Here is a 27,913-nt window from a genome sequence, read left to right as displayed (position 1 = left end):
CAGGCAAAGAAAAGCTTAACTCCTGGGCTGTAGTTGTAGGGAAGCTGTTGTCAAAACTGCTTCATGCAGCTGTTGACTGAAGGGCTTCTGAGCACACTGCAAAGGTAGGACCTACACCAGGGCTGCCGTCACTGAAACCTGGGCCACTTGAAAAGATGAAGCGTGCTCTGGTTATGTCAAATACGAGCCGGAGCTGGCAGACTCGTGGGTTTCTTTAGTCCTACCACAGGCACCTACAGCTGTTAATTTTCATCCGGCCTAAAGCACCTCCTCTGCCCTCGCTCTCCTCCACCTGCACTCAAACGGAGCAGCCTTCCCTGCCACCAGACGGCTGCTCAGCCGGTACCTCGCCCGTCACCGGCCCCGCCACGGCGCGGCATTTACGGCGGCAGAAGCACTGCTGCCTCAGTTACCGTTTCACAGCTCGCAACGGGCCTCACGCCCGGTGACCCACAAGTCACGCAGCGAGACCCTGAGCGGGGCTGCCAGGTCGCGATGAGCCAAGCCTTGCAACACCTCCCTGGGGCAGGGGGGAAAGGAAGCGCCGCCGCTCCCATCTTTACCAGGAGCAATTGCCTCCTTGCTGGGAATCACACCCCCACACCTCCGGGCTGCGCCCTCGCCCCTCAGCCGCCCCGCTGCCTAGCCCGCTGCCTGCGGGGCCGCCTGGCCGCCGCCCCCGCGTGCCCCCCGACCCCTCAGCGACCGCCTTCGCGCCGCCCGCCGCCGTCACCCTCGGGCCGCGCCCGGCGGCGGGGCCGCGGCAGAGCGGCGGTGTCGAACCGGGCCGGCCGAGGGAGGGGCCGAAGCGGGGCCCGCGGGGGGCAGCTCTCCTCGGGGCGGGCTGGGGCGCCTCGCCCGCGCTGGCAAGAGGGGCTGCGCCCTCTGACGAGCCCGGGCGATGGGAGGCAGCGCGGCGGGGCGGGGTGACCGCCTCGGCTCTAATAAGGCCGGGGCCGGCGCTAGCCGAGGGCTGTTTGCCTCGGTTCCCCGCGCTGCCCGGCGTCCCTGCCCGCGCCCCCCCACCCCCCGCCCCGAGCATGCAGTGCTTCCCCAGCCTGGTACTGGCGCTCAGCTCGCTGCTGGGCGCCCTGGCGCTGCTGCAGCTCTCGCTGTACCTCCGGGTGCCGTCCCGCTACGGGAAGCACGAGGAGCGGCTGTGCCGGCCGCGGGGCCGGCTGCCGGCACGCTGCGCCTGGTTCCTGCAGGAGCTGCCCTCCTTCCTGGTGCCCGCGCTGCTGCTGGCCCTGCGCAGCCCGCCCCGCCTCGAGCCGCTGGGCTGCCGCCTCCTCTGCTGCCTCTTCTGCTGGCACTACTTCTACAGGTACCGCCGCCGGGCAGGGCTCCCTCGGCTCCGCTCCGCCCCGCCACCGGCCCGCGGCGCTCCTGGGGGGCGAGCGGCGGCAGCAGCGAAGACCTGCGGCCTCCCCTCGGGAAACGGGAGGGATAATGAGCGGAGGGAAGGTGCGGGAATGGGCGCAGCCGGGGCCGAGTGGGCGGTAGGGCTGTGGCAGGTCTTGCTCGCAGCATCGCTCCGCTGCGTGTGAGACGCGCTTCTCTTTCTCATGAGTGCCAACGGGCGGGCGCCGGAGCAGTTGAAACGCGGCCCCCCGGGCTTTGCTCGCAACCCAGGGGCCGGTCGGGTCGGTGTCGGTTCCTTCCCCTGTCCCAGCCGCCGGGGGAAGGGGCAGGTATGGTGCTCCGGCGCTTGAAGCGGGGAGGAGGATGGATGCTTCGGCTTTTGAGCTTAAAAAAAAAATTAAATAAATAAATAAAACGAAGTTTCGCTAAGCGGGAGCAGATTTTTGGGGTGAGACTAACCCAAATGCTGCGTCAAGGAAGCTGCGAAGCGCTCCCTGCGCGCGGGAGAAGCGCCGGCCGCCCAGGCACGCCGTGGGGCCGGCCCCGGTGTGGGGCCGCTGCGGCCGTGCGGGAGCGGGGGCTGGGTGAGCCCCGGTGCCGGCAGCCGGCACGGGGAAGGGAGAGTCCCGGCAGGCTCGAGGTAACCGCAACGCAGACGTCGCCTCCGTGTGTGCCGCTCGCCATTCCCACCGCACCACCGAAGTACCAATTTATCTCTTTGTTTTTCTTTTTAGAACCTTCCGTCATCTCAGATGTGAGTGAGTGCGGTATCTTTAACTGGTTCCCTACTAACCAGGAGTAGCGCTTTGACCCACTGCTGGTGGTAACTTTGAAGTGACATAGCTCTACAGTTGTCACCTGGCTCTGCAAGCCAGTGGGACAGTGGTTCTGGAGCCTGTCACCAGAATCGGTCTTCTGACTTATTTAGCTGAGTGTGTTTTATGTTCTGCTTCACTTCCGTTTTCTGTTGAGTTCCTTCATGAGGAATTTGACTTTCCGTTCTGTGTCCATGGGGAAAAAAAAGGCTTTTCAGAAATGGCAAGTGCATGCGACCCTTGTTATGCCATATACATAGTAAAGAGCTATGTAGCTTCTGAAAAAAAACCTTTCCTGACTTGGTTTGCCATTTTAAATTCCTGTTTCTCTCTCTTTTTTTTTTTCCTTCCTAGAAACAGAAAACATTCTTGTAATAATTGATCAGAAGTTATTTGCAACTCAACCAAAATCAATATGTTTAAAATCCAGCTAGAGTATCTCTACAGAGAGTTTAGAGATAGAAAGTCTAGGCTGTGGTAGATAAATCATGGAATAGCCTGAAGTGCTGAAAGGCTATCTTAGAGATATACTTGTTATCACTCATTGCCTGTGCTGCACTAAGTCAGCTGGAGGATGCTGCCTATCGCCCATTTGGCTCCCAGAACACTAGAGGTATTAATTGTATGTTCTTATACTGAATTTAATTTAATGAATTATGTTATTCTCAAGAATATCTGATGATTTCAGAAACACAGAAATTGAGACTACTAGACAACTGAAAGAAATGTTACCCTACCACTATGGATAGATATTTTGAGTCAGTGGCTTCTTTTTCAGCATTACTGCTGGACTTAGGCAGAAGCACTGTGTCTTCCTACATTTCTTTCTCAGATAATTTGAGGGTCTCCTATCTGTGGGGAGAGTATACTTTTTCTCTTGTAAAAATAAAACCACTCCTCTTAACCAAATCTGTATAACTTTTGTTTCTAGTATTGCATCTTAGTCCAGTATTATTCTTACAGTGTGCAACCTCTTCTCATGCAAACCATTCTGAGATTCTGCTGAATCAATTAATATTTGAAATGTTGTATTAAATATTAGTGCATTTTTGTAATGTAAAAGAGCAACAAAAATTGCAAGTTAGGTGTTTTTCTGGATGTCACCTGACTCCATGGGGACAGGCAGGTTCTTTGAGGGATCCTTGGGAGAATGACCAATGGCCACACAGTTGTGGTTGTAACTAAAGTTAAAATAACTATTGCATAAAATTTTTAACAATCAGCATGGTTTATCGTTACCTACAATTCCTAGCAGATAGCACAGGTTAGTGCTACACAGAATTTTTAGCAATTAGCATAGCTTGCAGTAGCCTTAACAGAATTTCTAATAACTTTCATGGGTTTCTTACTATGTGTAATTTCTATTTACCTAGACTTTTTAGTCACCTGGACCCTCTGCAGGTAGGGTCAAATTCTTAATGATCAGCAGGTGATACAGTAATTGTAATCTAGACTCAGACTGTACGTAAAAGAACATGAATTACTCACTCAGCCCTCTGAGGAAGAAGATGATGACAGCGGAGGCATCCCTGACCGCTGGGGAGTAACAGTGCTTGCAGTCCAGCAGCAGTTCCCCTCTTAAGATCACTTGCAGCTCCTGGATTTTATAAGCAGTATCTCCTGTGCTGTTATGCTGCCCTGTTCCATACGGGGTGCCACCACATCTGGCAACAATGCTGGTGGGCAAGCGGTCTTACCACAGTGTTGGAAAAGGGGTAGAAAGGGGGGGGGGGGCGTGGTGGGGATACGTGATCAGTGTGCTTATGTATTTTGGCTCTTTGCCTTATAAAATGGCATTGGTTATTCTAACCATAGTGTGAGGGGTTAGGAGCAGGGTGGTGCTGGTCACACTGCGTTAGGGCATTTCGCCTGCATACAGAATTTAAAAAGAGGCTCGGTGCTTTGATATAGCAGCCAGGCTTTACCTTGATACCTTTTCAATTTACTGTCTTTACTAGAAATAACCCAGCAACAGTTTTAAATACTTCAGTGATTAAATTTGGCAGCAAGTATAGTGAGTAAAACATACAATTGATCAATAATAAAATTACATTTACTTGATGGATGTACCCTACTGCACTTTTCCTGACTTTAAAATTTTGAAGTGAATAAAGCTGTTCCACTTTTAATTATAAAAACATTTTGTTAATCTACTACTACTTCTACTACTGATCATCTGACATCTGTATTTAGGCATTCTTTTGTGTTCATGTGAAACAGAAAAGTTTCTTTGTGTATTGTTGCATAATTTAGTGAATTCTTTCCCTCCACAGGGAAGCTTTTACCATTCCTAATTTTCTGTCACCTATTGCACCAAACATGCATGTGGAAGGGAAGTTTTGATTAGAGGTACACTCAGAAGGACAACATAGTCCATAATGGAGGAACATAGATTTTTGTAGGACCACAATGCTAGCTTTTCTGCCTTCCTTTGTGTTAGGACCATCTGTGCTGCCCCAGCAGCTTGTGTTTGACTGAACCATGTATTTTGAAGTAACCAAGTCTTGATCTGAAGACCCCAGAAGATAGAGGATCCATCATTTTCTATGGAGAATCCACTGTTTAGTGTAGTGTAGTCTTCAAAACTCTTTCATTATCACTTAAACATGTTTAAAGTGTCTTGCTTGAATTTGACTAGCCTCAATTTCTTCCCAGTGGTGCTTGCTATCTCACTCTGTGCTAATTTAAAGTACTCCTTGGTATCCTTTAGTATTTTCTTACCGTGATATCACTTACACAGTAATCAGATCATGTTTCAGTTTGCTTGTAGAGAGCTGTCAGTTGACATCCAGCGGAGCTGCGCCAGTGTTACCCAGATAATATAGAAGCATATGGTCATATTTCTGATGAATTAGCTACTGCACATGATACGGTGTTTATGCTGGATTTATGTTTTTATGGTGGATTTATGCCAGCTACAAGGGAACAGACATTACCTGATCTGACACAGGGTTAGAGTGGTGCAGACACACGATACTTCATCCAGCATGAAGCTGCTCAGGATAAAGTTACCTTTTCATAAATTTAGGAACAGGTTTAAACCAGCAAAATTAATTTGCCCTGCTTTTGCACGTGGTGTCAAGTAGCTGCAACATTTTTTATTCAAGGCATCCTAAACCAGATTTACCATGTCACTGAACCACAGCTGAAGGCACTTGGTGCAAGACTTCCCCCTTCCTCTCCCCCCCCCAAAAAAACTCAGATAATGTGGGGGTTTTCCTTTTTTTCCTAACATCCATTTTAAAATGAAGGCATCAGTGTTGGATGTAGAATACAATACCAGGGTGGTAGTAGCTTACTAGAGACAAGATCACCTTCCTGTTCCCGTATGCTACTGGCTATGCTTAGAGATCAGAAGAGTGGTTTTTGTTTTGGAGTCACACTAGGAAGCCCTGTTTCCAGGCTACTTTGAGCACCCTGGAGCTGGTGTAATGACGATTGTAACCAAGGTTACAATCCACCACTGTTTAGGAATGGTCTGTGTTTGTACGGCTGCATGTCTTTGATTTTAAAGTAACTTTCCTATATGGGTTATTAGCTCAGCAATGCTGTTCTACCCACACTGACATCCTCTTGTCTAGAATTTGTGCCCTAGGATGGCTTTATCAGTGTAATTTTGTGTTTGTTGTCAGGTCTTTGAGGAGAATACTGCAGTGCTGTGAGGACTACTCTGATCCTCTTCTGGAAACTCTCTGGGTTAATGCTGATGGCTCCTCACTGACAGGACAGAACTAGAGTAGACAGCGACAGAACTAGAGGGAATGGTATCAAGCTGCGCCAGGGGAGATTCAGGCTGGACATTAGGAAGCATTACTTCTCGGAAAGGGTAGTCAGGCACTGGAATGCACTGCCCAGGGAGGTGGTGGAGTCACCGACCCTGGGGGTGTTCAAAGAAAGACTGGATGTTGTATTGAGGGACATGGTTTAGTGGGAGCCAGTAGTAATAGGTGAATGGTTGCACTGGATGATCTTTTAGGTCTTTTCCAACCTTGATAATTCTGTGATTCTGTGACTTTGTAGGGCCTTTCTGCTTGGTCGGTGGAGCCCGGTGAATCCCAGTCTGGCAGGCTGTGTGCTCCCATATAGCCCACTGCTGAAAGGGAAGGGAGGTCACAGAAGGGACCTCAAGGGATCATCGGGTCCAACCCCCCTGCCAAAGCAGCTCCCTAGTAGATGGTGACCTGAGTACCGACTGCTGGCTAAAGAGCCAGCCCTCCCCCAGCGCAGACGGCATTCGTACAAAGATGTGCTGCCGAGGGGATGCAAGAGGGAGGTGGACAGAGCCAGGAGACGTTCTCCCCTTCCCAGCTTGGCCCAGGAGCAGCAGTCTCGGGCTGCAGTGAACTGGCGGCAGTATGCCCTCCCGTCTCTCTCTGTCACCGCTAGGCAGCAGCCTCCCTCTTTGTGGCAGGCTGCGTTCCCTGAGGCTCTGAAGGGCTAAAGGCAGGCTGCTGCTGCTGCTGAGGGGAGGAAAGGGAAGGGTGGAAAACCCTATCTGACCCCCTGCCTCTTATCTGCTATCCTCAGTTAGCCAGCACTTCATCTCTCAATGTATGCTTTATTACAGCAGCGTGGTGCGGATCGAATCCAAATGCTCTGTGGTGCTAAGGCAAGCACCCCATAAAAATCTGAATTTATCACGTCTGTGTTAGGTAACAGAGCTTCTTCGCTGTCATAAGGCCGGGTAGGGCCTCCAAAATTGGTCGGGTGGGAAGGCAGAGAAAAGGAGGAAGAAAGTGAGAAAAGCACTGAAAGCCAAGTCTGCCATCTGCATATGCAATCTCAGTGAAAAACTGGCTAGGAGCTGAAAAATGATGAGTGGCATAAGATGCACGTACAGGAATGCTTCTTGTGATAAACGACGCTTCAAAGCAAAACAGTTGGTAATTTTTAATACAGTCTTTCCTGCTAGAGGGGCTGTGCTGCTTAGGAATGCCAGATGAAGTACTCAGGTGGCAAAGAGAAGTATGTTTCAATCATACAATACCAGGTTTGGAAGGACCTCAAGGATCAGTCATCTGGTCCAATCTTTCTTGGCAAAAGCACTGTCTAGACAAGATGGCCCAGCACCCCGTCCAGCCATATCTTAAAAGTGTCCAATGCCAGGGAATCCACCACTTTCCTGGGAAGATTATTCCAATGGTGAAAAAATTTACTTGCGTCCAATTGGAATCTCTCCTGGAGTAACTTGTACCCATTATCCCATATCTTTTCCATGTGACTCCTTGTACAAAGGGAGTCTCAGTCTTCTTTGTAGACATCTTTAAATCACAGAACATGGTGATAAGGCGTCCCCTAAGCCTTCTTTTCTTGAGCCTGAACAAACCCAGTTCCCAGCCTTCTCTCATACGGCCTTTGATCATCCTGGTGGCCCTTCTCTGGACCGTCTCCAGCCTTTCTGCATCTTTTTTGCATAGCAGGGACCAAAACTGAATACACTCTTACAAGTGTGGCCTGACACGTGCTGAGAAGAGCAGAATAACAACTTCCTTACCTCTTCTGGTGATGCCCTTGTTGCAGCCCAGCATCCTGTTCTTTTCCGCTGCAGCAGACTGTTCACTAACACTGAGCTTCTTGTCCACCAGAATCCCCAGGTCCCTTTCCACAGAGCTGCTCCCCAGGCAGGTGGATCCCAGCCTGCACTGCACTCCTGGATTATGTTTTCCCAGGTGCAAGACCTTACACTTGTCTTTGTTGAACTTCATAAAGGTCTTGTTAGCCCACTCTCCCGGTCTATCCAGGTCTTCCTGCAGGGTTGCTGTCCCTTCCAAAGTGTCCACTTCCCCACTCAGTTTGGTATTGTCTTCAAAACATCAGGTTATACTTGATCCCGTCATCTAGATGATTTATGAAGATAGTAAACAGTGTTGGCCCCAGTATTGATCTGTGGAGGACCCCACTTGGAACAAGTTGCCAGTTTGGAAAGGGGCTATTTACTGCATCTCTGCACACCCTGGCAATGCACTTGTAGGTCTTAACAGGTATTCATTTGCTTTTCAGTCTCTGATACAATTCCTTTTTGGTTTTGAGCAAACTCAGAAGCTTGCAGTTAAGCAAAGGGGTCTCTTGCTCAGCCTACTTCCCCTACCTTTAAAGGGGATGAACTGGTTTCATGCTTCCAGGAAAGCATTCTTGAAAAATTCTTGCTAGCTCCTTCATCCTCCATGGCAGCTTCCCATGGAATCCTTCCCAACTGAGCTGTGTGTGAGCTGAAGATCGCTCTTCTAAAATGTAAAACCTTTGTCTTAGCACTAACCATCAGTGTGCTCAGCAGGATCCCAAACTCCGGAATTTTGTGATCTTGCAGCCAGGGCTATCACTAGCAAAGCAGGTTGTCTTGGTTTGTGAGTAACAGGTTCAGCAGTGCCTCATTGCTGGCTGGCACATCTAACACTTGTATGAGGAAGCAGTCCTCTACGTATTCCAGGAGCTTGATGGATGACACGTGAGGTGCTGTATTGTTCTTCCAACAAATGTCTGGGTGGTTGAAATCACTCACAGGAAGCAGGTTCTGTTTACCCTAAGTTTGCTTAAGTGACCCAAATACTGCTTCGTTGGCCTTGCTGCCTTGATTTGGAGGTAGGTAGCAGATGTCTACCCTAAGATTCCCCTTGGAGACAGCACCTCTGATCTTGACACAGAGGCTTCCTCAATCAGCGTCGGTGACCTCTATACATTTGATGTGCTCATTAACATAGAATGTGATGATGACTTCTCTTCTTCCTCACCTTTCTTTATGAAACAGCCTACATCCATCCCTCGCAATCCTCCAGTCACGTTTCAGACTGGGTACAGAGCTCCAGTTCCTCCTGTTTGTTCCTCTGGCTATGTGCATTGGTAAATACACACATCAGGTGGTCGGTCTTCTGATTCTCACCTTGGGAGTCAGCTAAGGTACATTTGTTGCTGCTCTGGATCTCGTCCCTCCCTAACAGGCTATAATGACTGAAAAATATCGCATGAACATAAAAGCCAAAACCATCATGACAGCACCAGCCACAGGGTCAGACGTTGATTTGCATTATACATCTATTTCTGGCTGCCCCTTTTCCTCTGACTGGTAAAATGGAAGAAGATCCCAACACTTTTTTACTTGCACGCCAGGGCTTTGTAGTCTTCCCTGACTCCCAGAAATGTCTTTGGAAAATGTCACCGTATCAAGGTTGTCTGCAAAGACATGTGTTGCCTACTAGAGAGAGGGTTTGCCTATCAGAGATGCTAAGAAACAGATCTGTTCCCAGGCTGGACTGTGCTGGGGCACAATGACAACCTACAGTACTTTGAAGTACTGGTAAAGATGGCCTGGGCAGCTTTCCTAGGAAGCCAAATCCCCTTGAGCTAGACCTTCATGTCATCATTTGGAATGGGGGAAGAAGGCTAAAGAGAGCTCTGAGTAAGCTGGCTAGGCTACTCAAAGCAGTTTAGACACCTTAGCTTGGTCTCCTGCTTGAGATGCTGAAGATTCTGAACACTGTTGTCCTAAGCCAACCTTTCAGTGACTCCTGTCACGTCTCTGGCACAAATCATAAAACTTTTGATGCTCCCGTGAACAATGAAGGAGAGGGAGGAATACCCATAAATGTGTTTACATTATGCTGTTGAATTCTTTGTGTTTGGTTAGTTCTCTGTAGAACTTTTTTTTAAAAAAAGAATCATTAAAGCATTTATGTTTTGAGTCTTGACCTGGGCTAAGGTTACTAAAGGGTAGAGATGTGTCTCTGGCTGTTCCCAGGACAAGCAATTTAAACTTGGCAGGGTAGTTCCAGAGCAGTGCGTTTCTATCTGTTCAAACAAAGTTTGTCAGCTAACATCTTTAGAGTCTGCCCATGCAGAGTGGTTCCTCTGGTTCATCTTAGGCTATAAGCAGCATCAAAAATGTGTAAACCTGCAACCCAGCCAAGTATTGTCCAGGCTGTCACTGCAGGGGCAGAGCAGGACTTTTCATGCGTTTCTGGCCGGTAGGGTATGCGGCAGGGGAGAAGTGGTTCCCTAGCTGGAGTCCTGGCTGCATGCATTAGGAAAATACAAGTTGCCCTGAATGCAGAGAAATAAAAATGCTATGAGGCTTCCAGTCAGGGCTAGAAGGTGAGGAGAGATGAAAGTGTCAGCTAGCACAAGTAGGAGAACTGTTTAAAATAGCTAGAGCGGAAGGTGGGCAGGAGTGAGAAGAAATGGAAGGAAAAAGGAATTGATGTGAGAGGGCAATACTAGGTTAAAGCCAAGGATCAAGAGAGACTTTAATGCTGATGCTTTCTGTGTGGTGAGGGTTTCACTTTGCAGTTTTCAGTGGTAGGAAATCTTTTGATAGGCTTTGGGAGGGAGCAAATCTGACTGTGACTCAGGGTCAGTCCATGGTAGCAGTTTTCTTTAGGAAAAAAAAAATTAAATACTAAGCCCCCTGATCACTTTAATGTGAGCACAAACTCAGGACCTGACCTGGTCATTTCAAATTCTGTTCCTCTTTGTGCGCATGTACTGCCACAGGTGCCAAGAGGTCATATGGGTTCAGAAGAAATTTGGATGGCCACCTTTCCAACTATGAGACATTTCCACCAGTGTTCTTCAAAATGTGAATGTAATGTTTTAGAAGTTACAATTTCCAGGCTTAACATTTTTTTAAGCATTTTGAAAGAGATGCATGCAGTGTTTCTGACCATTTCAGTTAGGAAGACAACCCCCAACATACAACAGGTCTAAACTGATGCAGAGGTTTATTGCTGAATCTTTCAGTTTCTTAGAGCATTTCTTTGTATAGTAACACATAATAAGAAGGTAGCTTGGTGCTGTACTTCTGAACTCTGTGGTCTGTGGTCAAAAATCCTTTTGCCATTACCCTGTTGCATAGTGAAAGAAGAATCTTCTGGAGAGGCAGGACTTAGAACTGTTTTTGACAGGAGAATCTATAAAACAGAACTAGAAACTCCTGTAGTTTACAACCTCGTCTTTCTCACAGATTTATTTTTTTAATACACTGCAACACATAACTTACAATCTCAAACTACTGCATATAGCAAAATGAACAACCCAAGGGTGTCAAGTCTCCTGTGCTGAGGGTGAGACTCCTGCAGCTGGATGTCCTCTTGTGCACCTATGTCCTTAGGTGTGTGTCTGTCTCCTGTAGCCCCAAAGCATCGCTTCTGCTCTGTGGCTGCTTGGGCTGGCCAGTGAAGCAGCTGGGAGCCTGCCAGCTCTGTGTAGTGGGAGCAGTGAGCGTTCTGACTGACTCTGAACACATGCTCATGGGACCCCCTGGGTGGATGTGCTCCCCAGCTGAAGACTGGCACCAGAAACCCTCCAATGACCAGGTACCCAGCCTGTTCTTCCCACGCACAAACCAACTCTTGGGAAGGAGGAAACACCGTAGTTCAGCACCTCCTCTGATGTTCACAGGTTGCTCTGGAGTAAACAGCCAGCTTCTGTTGCAGCAACAGTGTAGATCAGTGCTCATCTATGTCCCAACTATGCAAGGAGTTTGTAGTTTATTGAAATGTGACACTATGGAGGCAGTGCAAAGCCAATAGAATGTGGAATTAAATAGTATAGGAAGTGTGATGTACAGGTCAATATACACCACACTAATCCTGTGTCACTGCTGAGTCCTTTCCAGGTACAGGATGCAGAAGAGCTCCTGCAGAGGGAACAAAGACTGGTTAGGAAGCCCAAGAGTGATCCTGTTGCTCAAGATACAGTCACACTGCAAAGGGTGGGGGATGAAGGCGAAAGAACTACAATGAAAGAGAGGCAGAGTGCAGTGGTGGGACAGCAAGGACAACTCCTAATTGGAAAACAAAGCACATGAAGAGCTGTAAAAAAGAATCTGAAGAAGGAAGGGCAAAGAAAGGACTAAGGCAGGAAGACAGAAAGAGCAAAATAGAGACAGAGCATGAGTTTAGACAAAAAAGAGGAAAAGAAGGAATTACCAGAGTGGAAAAAGGCTAGTTAAGAGCATTTTAAAGACTCTTAGCATTGTGTCTTGCAACGCTAATTGCAATTCTGAAGTCCAGTGTGTGTTGGGTAAGATACAGTCTGACAAAGATTTAGCTTTGGAGAGGAATAGCTTACCAGATGTCTGGCATGCTTTGGTCCTTTCTCAGTCCCATGTGGACCATTTATGGAAAGTGGTCTACCCTTTCTCTAAGTGCAGTTACAAGAGCACAGATTCATGTGTCCGTGGGTTTTGTACCATTTTTCATATAGATGCGTCCTGTTCTGCTCACGCTCTCAGCCTCTGTGAACTCTTTGAACTCTCAGCTGTAGTGGAGCAGTGAGCTTTTTGAAGTGCATAGCGTAGTGTCTAGTTAAGTTACTCTGGCACATGTTTCATGCATTTGGCAGGCACCCACAGTTTAGCAATAGGAACAAAGTGATCTGTCTTCATAAATATCAAGTGGTTATTTCTGGAGAAGACTGAGATACCTTGCTGAAATACATGCTTTGGCTGGCTAAGCCTTTGACATAGCATTGCTTAGATAAAACCTCAAACATAATCTCATGATCTTTAAGTACTGCTTCTCTTTAGATACTATCAAGTAGTAGAGGTAAGCATGAGGCACTGTGAGAACAGCAGATTTTTCATTACCACAATCCATCCAGTGGTGTTGACTCTTGTCCTGTCCTTTAATCCTCATACAAGTATAAATCTGCACCAAGTTTAATGAGGGTTTCAACTGAGATACCTGGCCTGGCATTGAGTTCAGTCTTCAGCGTGAGCAAAAGCTTTGCTCATTTACTTCCAGATCTCATCCCTGTAGCCAGGCTTCTTGTCAGCATCTCTCTCACGGAGGCAACTCCAAGTTTCCATTCCCCAACAATTCCTGGCCACATATAGTCCTTGATTTTTTTTCTCAGTGTTTTAGCCTCTACAGATGAAGTTAGCACAGGAGAGAGAGAGCTCCATGAGCTCCAAGGGTTCTGTAACAACCAAGCCTGCAACACCCTAGAATTCCAATTGCTGGGTAAAATAAAACAAGGAAAGACGAGTCTAAGGGCTCTGTACACTGTTCCTGATGGATGTTTGGCCTGTCCTTAACGACTTCTGCTGATGGAGATTCCACCAGCCTTTCAGCTAGTGTGTGCCAGTGCTTCTCCGTCCTTCCCTGATAATTTAAGCTGCATTTCCTGTACCGCCGTTGAGGCGTGTTACTTCCTGCTGCGCTCGCGGTAGACAAGGGGAACGTTTTACTCCTTTCTTCTCTGCATCGATCTTTCAGATAGTTGTATATTGTTATAATGTCTTCCACCAGTTTTCTCCTGGTTAGCTTAAACAACCCTGAGTCCTTCAGTCTTGCTCCATGTCGCATTTCCTAGGCCACAGCTGCTTTTCTCTGTGCTGCTTTCACTCTGTCCTTGTCTTTCATAAAGTGCAGGGACTGGCTGGATACAGCATAATTTAAGTTCTTGTTAACACCATGCAAAGGGGGAGGGTTACTTCAGATGCCTCCAACAGCACTCTAGGTCCCACATTACATCTGAACATTTGCCTTTTTCACAACAGCCTGGCATCATGAGCTCATACTGTTTCCTACCTACCAGCACCCCCTCTACTATCCAGCCTGTTCTCCAGCTTGTCTTCTCCATTTCATAAGTCTTAACCAAGTGTAGTATTTTGCCACTGTCTTTCCTAAATGAAATATACTGTTTAAAAACTATGAAACCAACACCTCAGGATTTTTGTGAACTCTATCCCTCACTCTTGGTGTGTTTAGCATTTCCCAGAGTTGCACCCGCCACAAACATTAGGAATATTATTTTTTTCCCAGAGATGTTTCTTTCATGGAAAAAACCCTGAACAGTACCAGAAGTGTCTTTTGCGGAACCTCCTTCAAAATATCCCCCTTGTTTGATAGTAAACAATGGTTAACTATCCCTTGATATTATTTATCAATCAATTTTGCAGTCTCCTAAAATGACATCCTCTAAACTGTGAAACACCAAGTTACTCTGTAAGATTGACATGTGAGATAATATAAAAAAATGTTACTAAGGTCAAGACCCAGGACACCTTCTGCTGCTATCATCCCTCTCCTGTAATATATATCATTTATGTCAGGTCCTTCACTCAACAAACCTATTTTAAGAGAATGGGTTACCTTAGTTAAATATAGAAATGACTCCTGCCTCCTGCTGTTGTAGATATATAGGAGTCCCAGTGAAGGAGGCTGTTATGAGTACTGGTGTTTGGGTTTTTAGGCAAAAGGTCCATCCTGCTGTACATCCTGGGTGCGTAATGTCATCCGTAAGGGATGGTACTGATTTCAACGAGGATGTCAACAGACGACATATTTCCTTTGCTCTATTAGTTTCTCTTTACCTTCTTTGGTTATGAAGGAAGAAAATATTTTAAAACCAAATCCCTGTCTTTCAAATGAAGTTGCCCCATTTGGCAGGTGATGGTGAGAGAGATCTTAACAGCTGCTTCTAGGTTCTTGCCTAAGTCACCTTTGGTTGTGGGCATTCAACCAATTTTCCTCAGTATTTAGTTCAGCTCTTACTCAGATCTCCTTTCCAGATTATAAGCAAAAAGGAAGAAATAAGTGATTAGCTAATAATAAATATAAATAAAATATTTCATAATTAAAGGTATTAAAAATCTATTTGATGTTTGTACACCAAAACAGAAACATTTGAGAAACAAATACACCAATATAAATGTATACTGAGTGTACTGAGTGTACTGCTGATGGACTGTGGCTTGCTGATGCAGCTTGTTAATACACCTAACCCAACAGTTTTTTTCTTGGTTTCCTTTTAGAAAATGCATAATAATTGAAATACATGGCTTGTTCCTATACCTGCTAAAGCCAGGTTGGTTCTTTTGTTGCTTCTGATTGGATGCTGGTAATCACTGGGGGACAACAGATTTTTCCAGTGACAGTTTCAGAAATAATGGAAGAAGAACAAGAAGAACCAGAGAAGTAAGGAAGTACTTCATAAAAAAAACCTTGCAAAACAATTCTGAAACCTGGCTGCTGTTGTAGTGAATTTAGAAGAGCAAATTTTTTTGCCTTGGAGTTGAGCTTACATAGTTCTTTACTAATTAAAACCAAATACACATTCTTAGGTTCTATCCCTTCCCTTTTCCGTTTTTCAACCTTCATATGTTATTATTAAGCATAGCACATCTAATAATTCCTGTATGCAATGTGAAGAGGACTCAGTTGCATCCCTAAACTCTATTTGTCCTTCTTACTTTGCCAACTGTATGGCATGCCTAAAATCTGTAGCAACCACCGTGGCACTACGGACCAGTGCTAGATGGTCAGAAAGACTGTCTTCAGGTGTTTGCAGTGTTGGAACTGAGTGTTACCTAGCTCAAATTCCTTAAATTGATCTGAGGTCAAAGGCATCCTGGTTTTTTTCAGCAATGATTGACAGTAGTATAAAAGCAGCATTTTATTTTTAGCCTTTCACACCAGATACACGTGCTTTTGCAAGTATTTGGGGTTTTTTTCCCCCATGATTTCACTTTATTCAAGTGCAGTTGTAAGCAACTGAACTTCTCTGACATGGCACCAAGGATCCAACTTGAAGTCTGTATTTAGCTGTGTGGCCAGAAGACTGGTTCAGTGGCTGATTCCTTTTGTCTGCCAGTCTTTGATGAAGTTGGCTGCTGTAAGCACTGCCATCCCTGGTGCCAGCCTTCCTGGGGCAGCAAGTATCACTCTGGAGCTTCGCGCGTGGTTGTTGCTGTTGAGCAGTTGCTTATCGATTCCAGGGAGTTTGCTCTCTTGTTTTTAACTTGTTCAGTTTGTGTGTAATGGTGTTAGACAAGTTGTGAGACATTATGAAACCCTGAAGTTACTATGCTGGATTAGAGCAGAGGTCCTTCACAGTCAGCACTCTGTCCTGGCCCAAGCCAACATCAGATCAGTCAAAAGCAAGCGCAGCGAGTGTTGGTCTGTTACCCAGGGCAGCTGCTACCTTCTGCCTCTCTTAAAGCAAATATGATTTATCCCCTGAAATATGAAAATGAATTTGCATTCCAAACTCCAGATGACTTCTTCTCTGTATTAGAGGACCCACCTGTGTCTGTAACCTGTGGTTGTCCTTCTCCCAGTCCTACTGAGCTCTTTACTTTAATGTGTCTGTATTGCATTTAACAGACATTTCTTTTCATTGCTTTCAAATTGCTTCCTTTCAGCATCATGAAAACTCTTGGTCACAGCTCTTTAGGTCTCCAAAATAAATTACATTCTATTATTGTACGTTATTTTTATGTCTGATATGTCTGCTTTTATTAATCTCCAGTCCAAATTCAGCAGCCCAAATGGTTTGGTATGACAGTGTCTGCCACACCCCTCTTCTTATTTTGCCACTGAATCCTTCTGCATTTCCACTGTCTTTGCCTTAAATCAGTGCTGCCCAGACTTTCTGCACTCCATTGCCCTATATCTCAAGAATTCCTCAAACCCAAGCACGCTGCCATCTGTATCAGGGTTTTCTCAGTCCTCCCATCCTTTGACTAGATGCGTGCCTGTGTCTCTTACCTGGGAAGGATGAGTCTGCTTCTGCTAGAAGTCTTCGTCCAACCCCAAACCTGCTACTTAGAGACCAGAAAGAAAGTGTCCCTTTGAACAAGCTTCAGGCTGAATGAATTGCGTAAGTGGACCACAAACAGCCCAAAGATTGTAGATTGAGCAATTTTTTTTCAGACAGAATGCTTGGAAACGAACCTGACACCACAGATTTATTTTATACAGCTGAATCGTAAGATTTTCAGTAATATGTGTGTCTTTCTTGTTCTTTAAATTATAGTCATCAAAATCTGTCCAAAGATCTCTGGAGGAACCTGGAAGAAGGATGTTTTGCATGTGGCTTAGAAAGAGCTAATTCCAACTTCATGTTAGTTGTAACTAGATCTGTAAATCTGCACGACTAAAATAAGGGAGTTCTCATGCTCCCACGACAGTCACTGGACAACGATTTAAGATGAGTTTACAAACTGGGCCATGGACCAGCAAGTGATTGCAGTTATCTGATGGTTTTACATAGCCCCAGTGATGCAGGAATCAGGCACGGAGCAGCCCCCCTCCGCCCCAGAGACATGCACAGCTGCTGCACTGGTGGGCTCTGCAGGCAGCTGCGACTAGGCATCTGCTCCAGAAAACAAGGCTCAGCTACTGAACTTCCAACCTGTCCTGACATCAGGCCATGAAATACAATGGCAGTACTGCAGTCAAGACGTCCATTGCCTGTCCATACCTGCAGATCGTGTGTGTCTGTGTCTGTCTGTGTGTGTTCCTGACACTGTGCCAGAGCCTGTTACACTGTGCACACCTTCTTAGCAACAGGGACATGGTCCACCCTACACAGTAGAGGTGGCTGCTAATACCTCCTTTCTCTCTTTGTTTAAATATTCCTGGCTTGTCGACCTTTTCTGGCTACATAAAAGTCTGTACAAGTCCATAAGAGTAAGGGGGAAAGGGCAAAGCATCTCGGGAGAGGATGTTTCAGGAGGGGAACTTGAGGGGCAAAGAGGCCCTGTCCTGATTTGTGCTGTTGGTGCATCTGTAGCGAGGGTTAAAATTTTGCTGTATTTTGGTTTACTTTCCATTTGAACTGGTAGTAAGATCACCTGCTGCTTGGAACAGACGTTTCAACTGTGCATTTGTTTAAACCTAGTCTGGGATAACTGAAAAATTTTTACTTGGGCACGGAAAAATGAAGTGGCAGACTGTGCCCTGGTGTTGACTATACATGGAAAATAGACTTGACAATCTTTTGTAAGTATTCAGTGAGAATCACTGTAACCCAAAATTTGTAAAAATTAAAAATTACCTCAAAAGGCAATCTACAAATAACATACAGGATTGGTCTCAAAAAAGAGGACATATGTGCAGATTTTGGCTCAGACTTTTCAGCAGCAGATGTCTTTGGGACATCCCTAGGTCTCCAGAATTATCAGGGGATTTTGTGCAGGATATTACAGATACCCCAGGTAGAAGTCCATCATGTTTGTGGACATCTTGAGCCAAGCAGTCAGGTATGCCAAGGGTGTCCAGAGCTCCCCAGTGATGTGATTCCACTGACAACCTATGGCAAAGACTCCTATGCTGTTAGCTGTCGGTGCAAATAAGACCGGTTTGAGGTCGGTGTAATCAACCCAGGTTTGAGTACCAACCTTCTTAGCCTGTGCACAAGCCAGATCGAAGGGAACTCCACTGTTTCATAGCAGGGAAGTCATAGAATCATAGGGGTTGGAATGGACCTTGAGAGATCATCGGGTCCAACCCCCCTGCCAAAGCAGCTCCCTAGGACATATCACTCAGATAGGCGTCCAGACGGGTCTTGAATATCTCCAGAGAAGGAGACTCCACCACCTCCCTGGGCAGCCTGTCCCAGGGCTCTGTCACCCTCACTGTGAAAAAGTTCTTTTGCATGTTGGTGCAGAACTTCCTGTGCTCCAACTTGCAGCCATTGCCCCTTGTCCTGTCCCCACAGACTACTGAAAAGGGGCTGGCCATTTCCCCCTGCATCCCATACTTAAGATATTTATAAATATTAATAAGGTCTCCCCTTAGTCTTCTTTTCTCGAGGTTGAACAGTCCCAGCTCATTAAGCCTACCCTCATAGGGGAGATGCTCCAGGCCCTTAATCATCTTTGTAGCCCTTCTCTGGGCTCTCTCCAGGGGATCTCTGTCTTTTTTATACCAAGGAGCCCAGAACTGGACACAATACTCCAGGTGGGGCCTGACAGGGCAGAGTAGAGGGGGAGGATCACCTGCTTTGACCTGCTGCTCACACTCCTGATGCACCCCAGGATCCCATTGGCTCTCTTAGCCACCAGGGCACACTGCTGGCTCATGGCCAACCTGTCATCTACCAGGACCCCCAGGTCCTTCTCCACAGAGATCTTCTCCAGCAGGTCATCCCCCAGCCTGTACTGATACAAATGGTTGTTCCTTCCCAGGTGCAAGACTCTACACTTGCTTTTGTTGAACCTCATCTGGTTTCTCCCTGCCCAGCTCTCCAGCCTGTCCAGGTCTCTCTGGATGGCAGCGCAGTGTTCCTGCGTGTCAGCCACTCCTCCCAGCTTTGTATCATTGGCACTTGCTGAGGGTGGATGCTATTCCCTCATCAAGGTCGTCAATGAAGATATTAAACAGGACTGGACCCAACACCAAGCCCTGGGGAACACCGCTAGTCACAGGCCTCCAGTCAGATTCTGCTCCACTGATCACCACCCTCTGGGCTCGGTCCGACAGCCAATTCTCAACCCACCTCACTGTCCACTCATCTATCCCGTGCTGTCTCAGCTTTGCTATCAGGATGTCATGGGAGACAGTATCAAAGGCCTTGCTGAAGTCAAGGTAGATGACGTCCACTGCTCTCCTTCCATTTACCCAGCCAGGCATGAGATCATAGAAGGCTATGAGATTGGTTGAGCACGATCTCCCCTTGGTGAATCCATGCTGACTACTCCTCATGACCTTCTCTTCCAATTGTTTGGAGATGGCGTCCAGAACAAGCTGTTCCATCACCTTTCTAGGGACAGAGGTGAGGCTGACTGGCCTATAGTTGCTGGGATCCTCCTTCTTGCCCTTTTTAAAGACCATAGTGACATTGGCTATCCTCCAGTCTTCAGGCACTTCTGTTCTCCAAGACCTGTCAAAGATGATAGAGAGCGGCTCAGCAATCACTTCTGCCAGCTCCCTCAGGACACATGGATGGATCCCATCTGGGCCCATGGATTTATGTGTGTTAATCTCTTTGAGATGCTCCTGCACCACCCCCGCCTCAACCAGAGGGAAGTTCTTAATTTCCCAAACTCTCTTACTTTCTTCCAGTGTCTGTGGGTCCCGGGGGGGCTTTGAAATGGAGACTGAAGCAAAGAAGGCATTCGGTATGTCCATCTTCTCAGCATCCCCCGTTACCAGGACACCCGCCTCGTTCAGCAAGGGACCCACATTATCCCTGGTCATCCTCTTACTATTCACATATCTAAAAAACCCCTTTTTATTATCCTTTATGTCCCTTGCCAGTTTCAATTCCAAGTGGGCTTTAGCCTTCCTAGTTGCATCCCTACAGGCCCTGACAACATTCCTGTATTCTCCCCAGGTGCTCAGACCCTGTTTCCACAGTTCATAGACCTTCTGCTTCCCTTTGAGTTTACCCATGAGCTCCCTGCTCATCCACGCAGGTCTTATGCCTCTCTTTCCCGATTTCTTGCTCAAAGGGATGCACGGATCCTGTGCTTGGAAGAAGCTCTGTTTAAATGCTGGCCAGCTCTCACAGGCTCCCTTACCTTCTAACAGCGTAGCCCACAGGACAGCTCCTATTAGGTTGCAGAAGAGATCAAAGTTTGGTCTTCTAAAATTAAGGTCTAGAGGGAGGCCAAATAGTGACAGAGGGCATAGTAACAGTAGTACCAAACATGGAAAAGAAAAGGGACTGTGTCTGAGTCAGAAGGGTCAGAACTCAAAGCGGATCACCAAAGGTGAGATCGGTTTAGTCAGATGGAGTGCCTTTGGCCAATAAAGATAATAAAGGATTAGTCATCAATACTGCACTGAAAGAAAAAGGTCAAATGAGTCATTGATATAAATCCAAAAAGCCAGATTTTGTTCTGTTATTCTAAAATGGTGGCCTGCAGTGCCCCTTTGATTTTCACACTGCAGAGTAATTCCAGCAAAGATGCAGACTCTTCCATGGAATATTCAAACCTATTAAATGTCATGGCTTTATCTCTATTGCTTTCTCAAAACCCATCAGGAAGTTCATGCACCCTCAAGTAGCCATGCAGTATAAGCTGACAAGTGCTGTATTTAAAACGGTGGCTTAAGGCATTGTTTGTACACAGAGAACCAAATCTGGCCTCTGGATTTACAGACCCAAGGAGATTTCCTTAGAGAATTTGCTCCACAACAAAGATTCTTGGATGAAATCCTGATTTGGATTTTCAAAAATGCTCCAAGGTGGGATTTCAGCGATGCCAGGATTTCACTCCCTCACAAAAAAAACCCCAAGAACTAATACCTCCTGGCTCCTCTGTGATTATACTCATACTTTGCATGCAGGTTTTTTCTGTCCTGCATCCACTGCATCCATGGTAGATAGGTCTGTGGTGGATTTTTGCCCTCCTGTTACTGCAAAATAAGTCACCTTTCAAGGGCCTGTAACCTTTATCCTGCAACAGCAGGACAAGCACCATGGCAACAATCAACTTTCCTGGGAGCTGCAAAAAGCCAGCTTGTGCTAGAAACTTCTGTTTGTATCAGCTGTAGAAATTATGAGACTCTCAAGCAGAACTGGTTTTGACAAAGGCTAAAGCAGTCCCTGTTCCAATCTGCTGTATAAATTCTCCTCCTAAACTCACCTTGTGTGTTTTGGTATCATTCTCTCTTCTAGACAACTTGCTGCCTCGGAGTTTCCATTTGCAAGTTTCCAACTTTTTCTCATAGCTATTCAGGTCTGATTTGTCACTATTCCTCAATAGGCAGGTCAGATTGCTACAGCTGGCATTGCCTACTCCTAACTCCAGCATCCCATTCCCCAAAGGCAAAACCCAAACTTACTGGTAACATTACTCCAAAAAACATTCCTTTCTGTGCCGTAATAAATAGAACAAATATGATATCATTGTCTGAAAAATATTTTCCATACCTCTTAGATTTCATTATACTTAGAAATATTTAGTGCTTCCACATCACAGATGTCTTAATTACTGGAAATCTGGCTTACCTTCCTTTGGAAAGCACAGTGACTACATTAACATGTTGTTGCTTGTTGCTTGTTGCTTACTCACTTTCAGACACACTCGGTATAATTTAATCTAGATTTATAATGTTATGACATTTTATGTCTCAGCTTGTTTAAATTGATACTGGCAACCTGGGATGTGGATTACTTTTCAACACTGCTTATATACTGGTCTGATAAGCACCATCCAAAGTCCAAGAGGGCAAAAGAAAGAATTTAAGAGTGCAGGTTTTACCACACACAGTATTCAATTGGCCAGTGAAGAAAGGTCCTAACAATTATGAATATAACTTCTCCATTTCACTCTCCCAAGGGTGATGTGTATTGTCCAAAGTGTCAAGAGGCATGCACCCACCTGAACCAAAGATGTGTGAAAATTACAACTATACAAACCCAAATGATTTGCTCCTACTCACGCTGGTGCCAGTGCTAGCACAGCTTCTGTCTAAGGTAGCCCTAGGTGCTCTATCTGTGTGGAAGTCCTGGTGTTTAGCATACAGAACTTAGATTTCTAGCTCCTGTTATTTTAAAGAAAAGTTTGAAAGCATGGAGAGAAGGCAGGGGCTGGAGGCAAAGCAGCTCCCCCAGGCAGCCAGCAACATTGCTCTGCCTCTGACTTGAAGCGTCTGAAGTGTCTGAGCAGAGCTGGAAGCAGAGCTGGACCAAGCTGCTGCTGGGAGCTGAGCAGAGGTCTCCAAGTGGAGTGGAAGAGGCTGGGAAAAGGGGTTTCACCTTGGGCTATGTATACTGTGGGATCAGAAACCTCTTCCCCATAACAAAGCTCCTCCACAGCGCTCATGGCATTGGAATGGTCACTCAGGGAAGCAACATTGCAATTGTCATGGCCCCACACTTTGGTTTGAGCAACAGGTGCCCCTGTGCCTCCACAGCATCCTTCGCTCAGCCCCCTACAGCACTGCAGCAAAGGGCAGCCAAGGTCTTAACACAACCATGCTGTTTGCGGGCATGAGTTCCTCGTTTTACCAGCAAGGTAGAAGGAAGGCAGAGAGACATTCTGGAGGCAGCCATGACACCTTGTGTTCAGCCCTTAAGGACCAGACAAACGTGGGTATCTGCAGCATTTCTTGTTCCCGTTGGTTACTGATCTTATTTTGTTACAGTTGTTTTCAATTTTTTTTTATCTGTATTGACCTTTTTAATATTTTGTGTCTTGTTAAAGCTTTCCTCCCTACAGCACAGACATTGGAAATACAATGTTATCACCAGTAAAACGCTGACTTTGTTTTCTTATCTACCTTAGGACATTTATTTACCCCTTCTTCACTAGAGGCAGACCTTTCCCACTGCAATTGCTTTTCTTTGGCACGTTATTCTGTATCTATAATGGCTTCCTCCAGGGGTACTACCTGATTTACTGCGCTGAATATCCAAACGATTGGTGCACCGACATCAGATTTACAGCAGGTAATTACAGCTGCAGGATTCCCAAGATCTAATCTCCAAGCAATTTGTAAGCATTTTAAATTATGTCCTAATCTTCGCTGAACATCTGACCCAAATCAGTTGTGATGGAAATCAGCACAAAACCTGCCTGCTGGCCCAGATAAAGCAAATAAATGTGCAGTGACTTTTTTCTTTCTTTCTTTCTTTCTTTCTTTTTCTTTTTTCCCTGCTTGGCAGACACCTTTGCAGGCGTATGATGTTATGTGTTAGTTTCAAATCACCAGCCCTGTTTTACTGACACCACTGCAGAACCTCCTGCTGCTACAGGCTGCAGAGATGCAATCTGAGGCCACACTGAATGGGAATGTGCCCTTGCTCAGACAGAAGCATCCAGCCAGCAGTAGCCAGCCCAAACTGTGGCTTTATCTTCCCTGCCAGGGAGCTTTGCACTTGATGCAGCTATTCCGACTGAGAGTGAAAAGGAGGGCAAATCCCCAGCATAAACAAGCCTTTAGAGACAAAGGGCTCTCTTTTTCTTGTGTAAGGCACATGGGAACATGAGAGATAACGCCATTCTGGTTGTATGTTGATATGGTTTCTTTATGTTCTGTAACTTAATAGCCTAGCTGGATTGCACCCTGTAAAATCCCTGAAAGAATAACTGAGCAAGAGCAGCTAGATGGCATTGCACATTGGTGCTGCACGGAGGATAGTTTTTAAATGTGCACACACAGAAGTGAAGATAAATGTGGAGGTCTGAGGAAATGTCTTGGATATGACAAGTACAGAGTAATCAAGGTGCATTTTGTACCCTGCTTCAAGCTGTGGATGCAAATTCAGTCTTTTTGGACAGAATCCCATATTAAAATCCTGGACATCGTTTAGTAAGAGCTTCCATACCCAACAAGGAAAACACCACATCACATAATTTGCATGACAAATAAAATGTCTGTTTCATGAAAAAAAAAATTAAAATACCTATTTCATGAAAGAAAAGAAAATCAGCATTAGCAGTACTTGAAATACTAAAAACCAAACAGTATATTCTATGCTCTACAGACTTACCAACTTTCTGCCACTACTGGAAGTGTTGAGGGTTCATAAGCACTCAGTCTTTCTCCTACACTTCATAGCACATGCCACCTCTACTTCTTTCCTTGCTTCCCAGTCCTTGTCAGAGGTGGTTTTCTCAGTGTGTAATGTGGCATGAAATGTAGGGCATGTCACCTGCAGCGTTTCTCAATCAAATGCCTCTAGGTTTTCAGCTAAATGGAGTATGGTCAATGAATTACTCTAGCCCGAAGCTGTCAGCACCCTTCAGCAAGGAACTGCTCCATGTGCATGCCCATAGCTCTGTCCAAGCAGCCTCACTGGGTGTGGACTGAGCTGAGCTGAGATGCAGTGTCCCTTCCCGACTCCAGTGACGTGCTGGAAAAGATGGTGTTGTCTGTGCTCCTCTTTCTCCAGCTGTAAAATGAGAGTAACGGTACTCGTGTGCAGCTCAGCCGTTACTCTGCAGTAACACCCACAGCAGTGGCCGTGCCAGCAGGCTCACTTGGGTTTGGGGACTTCGTGTGTCCACCTGTCCGGATGTTCAGTAAATGGTGACTGTGCCCAGCTGGGAATCTCAGCTTTTCCTCACATCAGCTGAAAGGGCTCTCGTCTCACCAGCGGTACAGGATGGACATCCTTCTGTCCGCAGTTACTCTCCACACTGAGACTATCCAATGTGAGTGGCCCCCAGAGGACTGTGATCCCACAGCTGACACAGAGATAAGAGGGTTATTTGTCACCAGTGACCTGTGCTTGTCCTGTTCGGTAGCCTTCTCAGTAGCCACACATCTTTTGAGTTGAAAGGAATCCACCCACCTCACATTAGGTCTTTGCCTGCTCCAAAGATAAACCTCATATATGTGCTTGAGTAGGGACAGCTAGGCAGAGCTGTCTTTCTAACCCATTTCTTGTTTGTTTATTTTCCTTAGGCCTCCTCTTATTTCTGCTGGGAATGGGAATCAACATTCACAGTGACCTCCTGCTGCGCCAGCTGAGGAAACCAGGGGAAATAACTTACAAGATTCCTCAAGGTATATTCTTATTCCTCACCTCCTTGGAGAAAGTAGGGCAGCAGGATAGACAAAGCTGTCTGACTGACTGATTTCACAGCAAGGCGACAATAATCACGGACATGCCAGTACCACACGGATACTTGGTCCAGAAGCCCATATGGGCTGCAGGGACTGGCAGGACCCAGCTGCAGAGGTCTCTGACAAGCATAATGAGTATCTGAAAAGCATGAGCTGCAAAGAGAGGTTTTAGGAAGTGGGCTGGGTCATACAGAGAAATGGAAGTGGGTCATAGGGAGGGGGTTTTAGCCTTGTAAGAGGCAGCTTCAAAGAAGGAAGTATCTTTCTCCGTGCCCAGGGAGGAGCAGCAGTGGACTCCTTGCACGGCAAAAGGAGATTCAAAGTGTAAACTTCAGGGGAAAAATAACTTCCATCTCCTTCAAGGTAGAGCTTGATAAGGAAGAATGGTCATGGGCTGGAGTGGTGATCCAGGAAATGTTTAGCTCTGTAGAGCAATATGGATGGCGATCCAGGAGTTTCCTGGTTTTGGTGTTGACTTCTTCTGCTGGCTTGTTACCAATGGTAATATCTCCCCCCTGCCTCCCCAAGAGTTTCTCACCTCCAATACTTGCCTGCCTTAGATGTTGTGATTAGCTAAGATGCAAACTTTAGATCCAGATTTCGCATTCTCCAAAGATGGTGGTGTTCCAGAGTATTTTTTAGGGCCTGAATTGACGAACGTTAATAATTTTTATTTAAATCTAACAATGGACTTTCTTAAGTCCTTTTCTAAATGAAAGTAAATGATTATGAGAGTGCATGAAGCTGCTGGGTTAGAATCACTTTTGAGTCTTGTACAATATCCTTGTAGTTTGGCATGACTTCCCTGGCTTCAGGGCAGTAGTTTTAGGTTGCTGTTGTGGGCTTTGAATAAGCAAGGTAGCATATTCCGCTGATGACTTTATGGGAAAGAACTTTCCACGTGCATGAGATGACTGTAAGAGTTGCATATTTTGTCTGTTGATGCAGGAGGACTGTTCACCTACGTTTCTGGAGCCAACTACTTTGGAGAAATTGTGGAATGGTTTGGTTTTGCTATAGCAACCTGGTCCCTGCCAGCCTTCGCCTTCGCCTTTTTCACTCTTTGCTGCATTGGGCCACGTGCTTATCACCATCACAGGTACCAAACTGTTTCTTTCCATATGCTCCTGCTTGCTCTTGAAGTGCAGTTTGCAAAATACCAGGGAGGGGCAGAGGAACAGAGCCAGGATTCAAGACAGAATTGAAACTGATTATGATGTACAAGTAGTGTATCGGCTTATTTGTGACTGGGTGGAAGTAAGGCAGTCTGCTGGAGCCCCCACTGAGTGAAGTGGGCCTGAGAGTTATTTAATCTAACTTGAGTTACATCAGTTTTTCTGCCATGTTAAAGCCTCTTTCTACTGAGCCTTGTAAATGTGAACCTTTCCTCAGGGTTCCCATGCAACCTCTGCAATCCTTTGGAGGAGATACAGTCCTCTGCTCTGAATTCCAAAAGTTTCTACTTGAGGTCTGTTCGAACCTTAACAGTGCTCTCAGCTTTCACTTAACTAAATAACCTGGAGCAGACAGTTTTGGAACACTTTTTTTGCAGAGTAACACCCAGAGGTTACAAAGCAAGGCAGTTTGGAGGAGTGTTGGGGTTCCTCAGCTGAGCTGTGTTGAAAGTGTGCCGTTGCCTTGTGCGTGTGCAGGTTCACTCTCTTGCTTATTTTCTTTCAGGTACTATCTCAAGACATTTACGGACTATCCAAAATCAAGGAAAGCTTTGATTCCTTTTGTTTTTTAATCACTGAAATACGGACTCTGTGTTCTGTTTTTACAGGGCTTTTTTTGCAATTCCTAGTTTTAATGTTAGGTATGACTACAATTAATTGTACCAATGATAACCTGGGGTTATAAAAGACAAGAAGGTCATTTGGAATGGAAGTTCTTGTTTATAATTACAGGGGACATTGCAGATAGTTGTGGGCAAAGGACTCTCCAAATGACATGTTTGCTTGTCCCTGGAGTTCTACCTGTGGAAAATGGATATATAACTGCACTGACATCAGGGGAAAAAAAAAAAGCATTGGCTAAAAACTGATGCAGAAAAGTAGAAATTAAACCCATGACTTCAGAAAAAGTCTTCAACGGCCACTCCAATTGATAGTACTTCTGCAGTTGCTTCTTCCTGCCTACACACCATAGCACGTGTGTCCTTGCTGTGCCGGCACTGCCCTTGGTGGTGTCACAGTTTAAATGGGAGTAGAGGTCACCTTTGCCAGGAAAATAACTCAGCCCATTATTTTTCATCTGAAATCCAGCTTAGCTCCCAGAACCATAATGCAACAAGAGGATACTTGTGCTGGCACAAAGCTGGGAGCAGAGTGCCATGGCACAGAGACGAGGCAAGGTGAAGTACACAGAGATGGGAGTATCTTAACCTGACACTCGCAAGCACAATGTCTGTGTTCCTTCCTTAAGCAATACTCTTCTCACCGTCAGATGATAAATCTTCAGCCATCGGGGTGTTTTTTTTTTCTCAATGTA

At 46.0% G+C, this 27,913-nt stretch overlaps 1 protein-coding gene across 1 annotated transcript; it reads left to right on the top strand.

The window, feature by feature from the left end:
- Positions 1–901: 901 nt before the first annotated feature.
- Positions 902–27,170, top strand: SRD5A2 (steroid 5 alpha-reductase 2; the record flags this gene model as incomplete). The annotated part of the gene is given in 6 exon segments (XM_084262041.1): positions 902–1,018; positions 1,020–1,324; positions 23,137–23,300; positions 25,262–25,363; positions 26,372–26,522; positions 27,104–27,170. Coding segments are annotated over 6 exon segments (906 nt in total).
- Between the last annotated feature and the right edge of the window lie 743 nt (positions 27,171–27,913).

The sequence above is a fragment of the Gallinula chloropus genome, assembly GCF_964237585.1.
Source record: "Gallinula chloropus genome assembly, chromosome: 3".
Classification (NCBI taxonomy): domain Eukaryota; kingdom Metazoa; phylum Chordata; class Aves; order Gruiformes; family Rallidae; genus Gallinula; species Gallinula chloropus.
Note: the sequence above shows the minus strand (reverse complement) of the source record. Positions and strands in the feature narration are given on the sequence as shown.